At 39.7% G+C, this 10,877-nt stretch overlaps 1 protein-coding gene across 1 annotated transcript in view; it reads right to left on the bottom strand.

Moving 5' to 3' along the window:
- The window catches only part of MCF2L2 (MCF.2 cell line derived transforming sequence-like 2), a 209,737-nt gene that overhangs the window by 104,566 nt on the left and 94,294 nt on the right, over positions 1 to 10,877 (bottom strand). The window contains exon 15 of the mRNA XM_055570098.1: positions 2,435 to 2,520. Coding sequence (XP_055426073.1) covers positions 2,435 to 2,520 — 86 coding nt within the window. The remainder of the gene's footprint in view (positions 1 to 2,434; positions 2,521 to 10,877) is intronic.

Here is a 10,877-nt window from a genome sequence, read left to right as displayed (position 1 = left end):
CTCCTTACTGCCTCCAGCATCAAGTCCAATCTCTTCTACCTGGTTTTCAAGCTTTTATCTAATCTTCTCTTCCTCCTTCACTCCTTGTAGCCACCATTACCCACCACAAATTTTGTTCATGACCAACCTTACCATGCATAAACTGGTTTCCCTTTTCAGGAACACTTTCTCCTGAAGTTGTTGAAATCTTATATCTACAACCCCAATTCTGCTCTTCCATTAAGCATCTCTTCCCCTCCCTCTAAAATATATACTGAATCACATATATTATTGTGCTACCTAGGAATCATTTCATGTGTGTTTTCCCTAGCTAAAATATAAGTTCTGAAGGTAGGGACTATGCCCAGTATTATCACATAATGCTTAAAATCATTACTTTTTCCAAATATAATAAAGTAATGTTATTCTGGCAAGCCATCCAAATGTGAAAAGAAATTAATTATTCAGAACCCTTAATGGACATTGTTATAACATTTTACCTGTACTACTTAAAAGTTTATAATTTATTCAACAAAATCTGAATGCTTACTATATGCCAAGCATATTATACCTATCCAACTGTAGCCCAACAAATTTATATTAGTTATACATTAAAAACTCAAAACTGTAAAATCAAAAGTAAAAAAGGAAATACAGATTAAATTGTTACAGCAAAGGTGTGATCTTATAATAGTTATTCAAAGCTTCTGGGAGAACAAAATGAGTAATCTTACAGTTTCTCCTATCTCCTGCTCAATCCACTAGCTAATTTGGCTTTTTCTCAAAGTTCTTTTGTAAGAATCTTAGATATTTTTGTTTCATTAAATGCTGTAACTTTTCCTATTTGTTTTTCTCATTAGAAGTATGATTTAATCATTGCTTTGTGGCACAGTTGGTAAAGAATCTGCCTGAAATGCAGGAAACCTGGGTTCAATCCCTGGGTTGGAAAGATCCCCTAAAGAAGGAAATGGCAACCCACTCCAGTATTCTTGCCTGGAGAATCCCATGGACAGAGGAGCCTAGGGGGCTACAGTCCATGGGGTGGCAAAGAGTTGGACATGACTTAGTGACTAAACCACTACTATAAATTAATATAATAATTCACCAATTAACTTAAAGCATTCACTATAAGACAAACTACAATTATAAAAGTAAGTGTGGTTGCAGTAATAGAGAAGTCCCCAATGATATACTGTCAAGGAAAACAACAGAACACATTGCCAAGTGGTTCATCTCCTAATTGCCAAGTGGTTCATCAACCTAATTCAGATATGCTGAATTGCTCCTTTTACTATAACTCAAAGGTATATTTCAACCAGTAAGAGCCCACATGTTTCCTTGAATACACTTTAAAGGGAAAGAATAGCAAGTAGTCTAATTAAACTAATATTAGCTTTAATCAGGAGGCGAGTTCTGAAAGATATTTGTTCATTTCATTACAAGCATGTTTATGGAGGCCTGCTAAGAGCTAAACGTGATAGACTCTGGGTGATAAAAGCAGCTCATAAAGGAATTTGTAAGTCAAATGGTGTCGGTAAAAAAACATGATAAATGCTAGATTAGAGGTAATGATGAGAATTCTGAGCGTAAAGGTTTTTTAAAAAGTGAGTTTCCTTTCATGCTTTTGGTCTTGAGTTCAGTTCAGTTGCTCAGACATGTCCACCTCTTTGCAACCCCGTGGTCTGCAGCAAGCTAGACTTCCCTGTCAATCACCAACTCCTGGAGCTTACTCAAACTCATGTGCATAGAGTCGGTGATGCATCCAACCATCTCATCCTTTTGGTCTTAACTGCCATAATTTAGGCTTTCTGATCAAGAGAGCATTCATATGCACATAGACACCTTTCTGTAGGCCAAAAATAGCATCTGTGCTGCTGTCTAGTCATTCGATTGTGTCGACTCTTTTGTGTCAATAAAATTAATACCCCTAGACTGTACTCTGCCAGGCTCCTCTGTCCATGACATTTTCCAGGAAAGAATACTGGAGTGGATAGCCATTTCCTTCTCCAGGGGATCTTCCTGACCCAGGGATAAAACCCGCATCTCCTGCACTGCGAGGCAGATTCTTTGCCACTGAGCCACCAGGGAAGCCCCCCAGATAGCATTACATTTGTATAAATTGTGTCTCTGGGGAACCTATATCCTTTAAATGCTTTACAATCAATAATTCATATTAGCAATAGCTTTTCATTTACAATTTTCTTGATAATCCAGTGTTTTTAAAGCCTTTGAAGGTGCCATTTTTCAGCTCCTGCTTGTTGCTTTTATGAAATTCATGAATTTTGTTCATGGGTAAATAATGAAGGTTAGTTAGTATACAGAATAAATATGTTAATTTATCTAGGAAAGATTAGTTATGAGATTTAAAAGTGAGTATATCCCACCTTCCTCCCCCTACCACACTCACCCCTTTAAAAGGTTAAAATGACTTCTACAAAGGGATGTGAAATCTTACCTGCTGGGAGAAAGATTTTTGGAACCATCAGGCTGCTCTGGCTCAGGGTTGTCTGCATCATGACTGCTTTCAAGTATTTCTTCATTCTAAAGTGAAAGAAATTTTGGTAAGATCATCTATTTGTTTGGGGACGAGGGCTCTTATCTATATTTTTCTATTCCCAAATGTCTTCTATTTCTTTGGTAAGAAATCAAGGTCTGGAGAAGTTGTGACCTGCTCAAGCTTAGAAAGAGAGCTAAAGGCAGAGATGAGATAAGTCTGGGGTCCACTTTTCACAGGCTGGTAATCACAAGTCCATTCCATCACACTGCCTCCTTGGGCAGTGCAGAGTGGTCACCAATGCAGCTGGTAAAGCCAGCTGATAGTTGGAAGTCCTGCTCCACTATGAGCCACCTCTAAGACCTTAGGCATATTCACTGAATCTCTTGATTTCCTCCCCTAGAACATGGAACTCATGCAACTGCCTGCCTTGGCCAGGCACAATAATAACCACTTGCATGAGCTGTCTCACAACAGAAGGTCCTGATAAGGAACAAAATGCTGCTTCTGAGAGAATTTGAGAGGGGCCAAAAGGAAGGAGGAGGTGCCAATCCATAATATGTCCTGCCAACCTCCCAGAAACCCTTATGCTGGGATACATCTTAGCGAGAAATGTTTGTGTCACCAGGAAGGACCTTGAGTCAGACCAAATATGGGCTAAGCAAGATGACTGGCCAGAGACAACCCAGAAAGGTAACCCCATTACCATAAAACCTGAGAGCCATGTGGCAGGTTTCCCTGCCATAGCTGCCAAACCTGCCTTTGCTTCCCCTGCTACTCTCCACTCAGGCACCTTCCCAAAAAACTCTCTTGCTCTGTGAGTACGTGTGTCTCCTCGGACAATTCATTTCCGAGTATTAGAGCCCACTCTTGGGCCCTGTAAGTGGCGGGGAGGGGGTCCCCCTTCTAATAACAGCACTATCTGCCACATAGGGTTGCGGATCTTTTTCAGAATAACACTAGGCATTTAATTCTCAAGAAGAAACAAGACCCCTACTGAATTTACTTTCAAGAAAATATAATTTTAACAAGAATGTGAATTTGTGTATCATACTGATAGCAACCATAGTATTATAATAAAGGTATTAACCAATAATGAGCAAGTAAATAATTAGCCAGCATTTGAGTTCTTCCTGCCTGCTAGGTTCTGTTTTAAATGAGTTATTTTACACTGTCACAACAGAGAGTAGAGATTTAGAAGCGGCCCTCTTGCAAAAGTATTATTAAGGGAAACTTAATGAATAAACACAAAGATTCCTTGTAATTTGAGCTAAAAGTTGAAGGATGAGCTTTGCCCAGTCTCAGATGAACTCACTTGCAGAACAGGTCAGAGTGACAGGCTGCTCAGATAGATGTAGACAATGCAAGAGAATCCTCTATCTGGTTAGCAGAGAGCAGTCAAGTTAAGGTTGTTTTATTATCCACAGTGCAGACCACAGAAACAGCAATTTTAAAAAGTTCAGTGTATGAAAGAAAACCAAGGATTTTCTATCCTTTTATAGATATCTTCCCAAACCTGGTATCATATCCAGAAAGCAGGCTAATAAAAGGATTTGAGATACTAGCTTTGCTAATTTAGCTCTAAAATATAAGAACAATCTTCCATTCAGGTTCATATTTTTTCTTTTAATATAGGCTATCATTTCAATGAGAATCTAAATTTTTAGTTCCCTCTTAATATATTTGACCAGAGACTAGAATTCATTTTTCACTTCAATCATATACAGAAATAAATACCAGTCCTTGGATTCAAACCAATCTAGGTATTTTCACCACACTATCAAAGCTCTTTCTTCACATTTTCTATGTAATGTTGAGCTAATTACTGTGGCAGTTAATGTTACACTGCATCCCTTTCTAGTTCCTCCTCTGTGACGTTACAACGACAAAAACACCCACTAGACTTTGAGCTCCAGCCTTATTCACCTTTGAATCCACAACATGCAATACCTTCAGAAAGAGTAGCTATCATTATTAACAAAACTCCCTCTCACTGTAAAACTCGCTTACACTTGTGAAATGAACTGTGCTCTTTCTAACTCTAGTGATCTATTGTTACTAAGTGGATTGTAGAGTCTCTTATTTCATGACAACCTATTATAGTGATGGAAAAATAGCAGTGACTCAAGGTGCAGGTCTGAAATTTGTCATCTTTTATACAGAATGATGATGCCCCTCTAATACAGACTGTCATGTTTGAGAGGACTTCACAGGCTTGCTGAAATGCCTGGGTATGGACTTGGTTGTGTCAACCTATGTTCTTATGGCCACATGTCAGACAGTTGGAGTTAGGGTGGAAGGAGAGTGCTCTGTCAATCAAGGTTGATGGAACACAACGCCCATGTTTTTGAGGATATATGGAAGGACCCACAGCAGATCTGGGGACTCTTTTAATGAGAGCCTGCAGTTACCTGCACTGTATACCAGTGTTTTGCTAAGGTTTAGATGGATTAGTTTGGTGCAGTGGCTTTCAAAATCTGACCACAGTCCACAGGAAAAATGTTTACATAATAACACACATATATATTGTGATTTATAGTTGAGAAATCGATATTTGATTTTCATCTGGCACAGAGCTCCTAAAATTTGCTGTGTTAAGAGTGTCTTGATATTTATAACAAATCCCTTTCAACCACACTTGGGTTTATGTTAATGAGGTAACTTTTAGGAAGCACCTAGCCAGTTTCTCAGAGGCACAGGTGACAACTTGTATTTGCCTTTGGCCTCTGAAGGGGCTTGGGAGCAGTCTTAATAAGGCTGAGTCCTCATTGTTTGGAATCTGATGCTATCTCCAAGTAGACTGTGTAGAACTGAGTTAATTGTTTGGTGGTGTTGGAAAAAACATACAACAGATGTACGTGTAACTGAAAAATGTTTGTGTGATTTTGTGATTGGATACATTCTATTTTAAATTCTGTCCCATTGCACTCTATTTTTTTATTTATTTATTTATTTATTTATAAATGCCAGTAAACCCACCTGAGTTCACTGTTACCACTGTGACCTATAATTTGAAAATCTCTTAAAGAGTGAAAACTGAGTGAAAAACATACAAACTGAGGCATGAGAGGTAAATCTGGGTGGGAATCCCCAGCTTGTTTTTTTTTTAAAGTGGCCTTGGGTAGCACCTTACTTCTCTATGAGTAAAATAGGTGTAATAACATCTATATCAGAAGGTTATTGTGATTGTTGTTCAGTCGCTCAGTTGGGTCCAACTCTGTGACCCCATGGACGGCAGCAGGCCAGGCTTCCCTGTCCTTCACTATCTCCTGGAGTTTGCCCAAACACATGTCCATCGAGTCGGTGATACCATCCAACCATCTCATCCTCTGTCGCCCCCTTCTCCTCCTGCCTTCCATCTTTCCCAGCATTAGGGTCTTTTCCAATGACTTAGCTCTTTATAGCCAAAGTATTGCAGCTTCAGCTTTAGTATCAGTCTTTCCAATGAATATTCAGGGTTGATTTCCTTTAGGATTGACTGATTTGATCTCCTTTCTGTCCAAGGGATTCTCAAGAGTTTTCTCCAGCACAATTCAAAAGCATCAGTTCTTTGGTGCTCAGCCTTCTTCATGATCCAACTCTCACATCCATACATGACTACTGGAAAAACCATAGTTTTGACTATATGGACCTTTGTTGGCAAACATTAAAATACTTAGCACAAAGGAAAAGCTTAGTAAATGGTATTTATGGTTGGTTCTTTAATATCTACTGGGTGGAGATTACAATAGGCAATTATGTAATGCACTCTGCATGCTGATCTTCAGTAATTGTGGGGCAGTTGCTACCTGCTTATGTATAATAGAGTCCCCACATTAATCGCTAGCTGGGAGATGTTGGCCATGTCACTTAATCTCCCTGGGTATCCATTTTCTTCTGTGTAAAATAAGGGAGGTGAGTAATTTGGCAATTAAATGTTCCTCTGTTTATAATATAAAATACCAACATAGATGTTATTGCTTCCAATTTTGAGATGAAAGCTAACCTACAGCTAGAGTGCTTTTGGGAAACTTTTGAATTAAGCTTCCTGAAAGCTCTATGAGGAGGAGAACATATACAAATAAATGCTTGTTTTCAAATATTGGTCCTTTGATTCAAATAATGAGCCAAGAAAACTGACCACAGACCAACCCACCAATTGCTGCTTTATTTCTCTGTTAGGGTTTCCTTACAAACCTCACTGAATGAACTATAAAATGAGGTGATTTGAAAGCAGAACAAGTTTCTTGTGAAATCATATCCTGTTTTCCTTCAGTCACCCTGACTTGGAAATACCCTAGGGCATCCCAAAGAAGGGATTTTCTCAGTCAACTGGTGCTGTAAAAGGGAACCAATGCATAAACTACTCCTTTGGGAGGCCAACCAGGTAGGGAACTCCCTCCTACTGTGTGTTTATTAAGGCAGGCAGGCTGGTAGCTGCTCCAGGCTCTGCATCACTCCCGGTACCCTAGCCTCTCCCTGGTTTCAAAGTGACACCAACCTACATGCAGTTTTTCCTGAATCACCTTTAATCATGACTTCCTATATCTACTCAACATAGAATCTGATTGTTTGTCTCCCCTATATTTTGAAGAAAGACATATTTTCAAAACTTGAAAAAAATAGGCTAAGTGCCAAACCTAAAGGAATTTTGTAAAAAAAAAATTTTTTTAATCTCAATTTCTCTGGAGAATCTATCTTTTTAAAACTTACATTGTAAATATTATCAAGAGCTAATTTTCAATTGATTATTAACATTTTTTCCCCCAAAAGAGACAGCAACATCTGAAACAGAATCAAATTAGTTTTTCCCTGAAATTAAGTGATTTCTCTTCATGATTTTAGGAATGCTCAGAGAGCAACTTCATCTCCAACTCTTTTAAAGAGATGGTATCTGGTAATTTAAAGGTATGGTTTATTATATTATCACATTTCTTAAAAAGAAAAGCTGCTAGACTGAATTCTGAGAGAGAAAATGGAAGGCAGATAAGGAGCTAAACCACCTTTTTCATTATTTATTTATTTTTATTAAAAATATTTATTTATCTATTTACTGAGCTACACTGGGTCTTAGTTGCAGCATGCAGGGTCTAGTTCCCTGACTGGGAATTGAAACTGGGCCCCCTATATTGGGAGCATAGAATCTTAGCCACTGAACCAGCAGGGAAGTCCTACGCTATTATTTAAAGTATGAAGAGTGATCATTACAAGAAGTGTTTAAGGTTAAGCCTCTTCTGGCACTGTAAATTAATAATGAAACCCAAGAAAGCAAAAGAGGTATGGAAAGTAAGAACCTCTGAATAAAATAGATTGGCATGGCTTAGAGGAGGAGAGCAGGAAGGAAAGGAAAGGAAACCTCCAGCCTCAGTCTAGGGTGACCTTGAAGACATTGTATTTCTCAGAGTGCAAAATATCAGCTTGAGAGGAAATAGCCTGACCTCTTCATTGCTGGAACTACCAGGAAAGGGAAACACCACCCCACTGATTTTTGAGGTTCAGTGGGTTCCAATGTGGAGAATAGGAAGGACTTTTGAACAGGCACCAATCAGAGAACCTATCCTTCAAGGGAATCCCTAGCCAGCTGTTCCATCCTATTTGCTCCCTCTCCCAGACCTTTTTCCAGCACACTTTTTCCTACACTTCACTGAAGAAGCCACAGTCTAAAGATTCCTTTGGATAAAAGCGGCAGTCAGTCCCTTTTAAAAGATGGCAAGTATTTGCAGAGGGGTTAAGGGACTGCCAGTCACTCAGCCATGCATTGCTGTGAACTAGCTCATTCAGATTTCTCTCACCTCTGGTCCAGATCAGCTGTATTGGGAGGAAGCTTCCGAGAGGTAGGGGAGAAGCGAGGAGGCAGAAGAGGAAGGCTTTAGAACATTTTATAGACTGAAGTCCTTTGGAGGGAATAGCAAGCTTGAGGAGACATGCATTAGTCGTCCAGAAGCTTTGAGGAAAGAGGAAACAACTAGAGAAAGATAAGGAAATGGGTCCCAGATGCAAACTTGACAAAATTTTCTAGGGTCTCTTGTATCTAAGGTCTTGAATTTACCAGCTAGAATTGTTAGTAATTAGTTCACTGTTCTTACTGGTTAAATTGGCTTTTATAGGTTGGACTAATACCTAAACATTACTTATAATATTTGTTTATGGAAGGAAATGTCTTCTCAAAAAACTGCAAACATTGTTTTACCAATGATATGCAGGTCTGTAGTTCTGTTAAAAATATCAGAAAGTAAGGAATATGTCACAGGATACCATTCTGCCATTCCCCAACCAAGAAAATGTGAAGGAAATAAGTAAGCCTAGGACACTGAAAGGAAGTTGCCCATACATCCTAAATTTTCTGGGGTTGTTTGATTTCATGTGATTTTAACTTTAATGCATAAATGTTAGTGTAACAATTTTTGCATGTCTGTAAATCACAATAAACTGTGGAAAATTCTGAAAGAGATGGGAATCCCAGACCACCTGATCTGCCTCTTAAGAAACCAATATGCAGGTCAGGAAGCAACAGTTAGAACTGGACATGGAACAACAGACTGGTTCCAAATAGGAAAAGGAATACGTCAAGGCTGTATATTGTCACCCTGCTTATTTAACTTATATGCAGAGCACTTCATGAGAAACGCTGGTCTGGATGAATCACAAGCTGGAATCAAGATTTCCAGGAGAAATATCAATAACCTCAGATATGCAGATGACACCACCCTTATGGCAGAAAGTAAAGAACTAAAGAGCCTTTTAATGAAAGTGAAAGAGGAGAGTGAAAAAGTTGGCTTAAAGCTCAACATTCAGAAAACGAAGATTATGGCATCTGGTCCCATCACTTCATGGGAAATAGATGGGGAAACATGGAAACATTATCAAACTTTATTTTTTGGGGCTCCAAAATCACTGCAGATGGTGATTGCAGCCATGAAATTAAAAGACACTTACTCCTTGGAAGGAAAGTTATGACCAATCTAGACAGCATATTAACAAGCAGAGACATTACTTTGTCCACAAAGGTCTGTCTAGTCAAGCTATGGTTTTTCCAGTGGTCATGTATGGATGTGAGAGTTGGACTGTGAAGAAAGCTGAGCGCTGAAGAATTGATGCTTTTGAACTGTGGTGTTGGAGAAGACTCTTGAGAGTCCCTTGGACTACAAGGAGATCCAACCAGTCCATCCTAAAGGAGATCAGTCCTGAGTGTTCATTGGAAGGACTGATGTTGAAGCTGAAACTCCAATACTTTGGCCACCTGATGCAAAGAGCTGACTTATTTGAAAAGACCCTGATGCTGGGAATGATTGAGGGCAGTAAGAGAAGGGGACAACAGAGGATGAGATGTTTGGATGGCATCACTGACTCAATGGACATGAGTTTGGGTGAACTCCAGGAGTTGGTGATGGACAGGGAGGCCGGGCGTGCTGCGGTTCATGGGGTGGCAAAGAGTCAGACACGACTGAGTGACTGAACTGAACTGAACTGAGTGCTCTATGTTGGCTAACAAATTCATCTCCTAAGGGATCCAAGATGAAAAACTTGAAGGGCTCTTCAATATCTTCCTTTCCTTCCCCATTAAATCTATCCTCTTATTTCTCTGCCTTGATCTATTCCTTCATTCATCAAACTTTCTTGAACAGTCTAGAGTATTCCTGGTGGGGTGGGGGAGCGTGCAGCGGAACATGTGGACTAATGGGTATGAGCTCTGCGCATCTTCTTTTTTTGCCACTGCCATTAGTAGGCTCTCAACATCGAAATCTCAGCTAGACTGTGACAACTGCTGGCAGGTGGTCAGCCTGCCTGTCTTCATCTAATTTACTCTCCATTGCTGTATCCATGTCGTGCCAGTACACAGGTGCCCTTGTTGGCAAAAACCCTCAACCAAAGCCTTAAGCAACCTGTCTTTGGTCTACCTTCCCAGTTTTCTTGGACTATTCCCAGAATAGCCTATGCTCCCTTCAGATTTCTGAGGCTTTACTCCTTCCCCATCCTGGACTGGCCTTCTCTGTCTTATCTACCTTTCAAAGTTGCATTTATTCTTTTTATTTTTTAAATAGGTTTTATTTTTCAGAGCAGTTTTAGGTTGCATGCAAAAGTGAATGGAAGGCAGAGATCCCTTGTCCCCAGCCCCCACCGTCACATCCCCAGAGGGTATACTTGCTGCAAACAAGAACCTGCACTGACAGTCAGGTCATAAAGTAATTTTCTGCCCTAAAATTCCTCTGTGCTCTGCCTGTTTATCCCTCCTCCCCACTAACCCCTGGTGACCACTGATCTTTTGCTGTCTCCATGGGTTCTGCCTTTTCAAGAACGTCCTAGAGCTGGAATTGCACAGCTTGTAGCCTTTTCACCTTGGTGGCTTCAACTGCATTGTGTTCAAAGTTGCATTTATTCTTTCTTTAAAATTTTCAGTTGAAGGATACTTGCTTTACAGTGTTGT

Source organism: Bubalus kerabau, chromosome 2 (assembly GCF_029407905.1).
Source record: "Bubalus kerabau isolate K-KA32 ecotype Philippines breed swamp buffalo chromosome 2, PCC_UOA_SB_1v2, whole genome shotgun sequence".
Taxonomy (NCBI): Eukaryota; Metazoa; Chordata; class Mammalia; order Artiodactyla; family Bovidae; genus Bubalus; species Bubalus kerabau.
The sequence above is the reverse complement of the archived record's forward strand: the minus strand, read 5'-3'. Positions and strand labels throughout refer to the sequence as shown.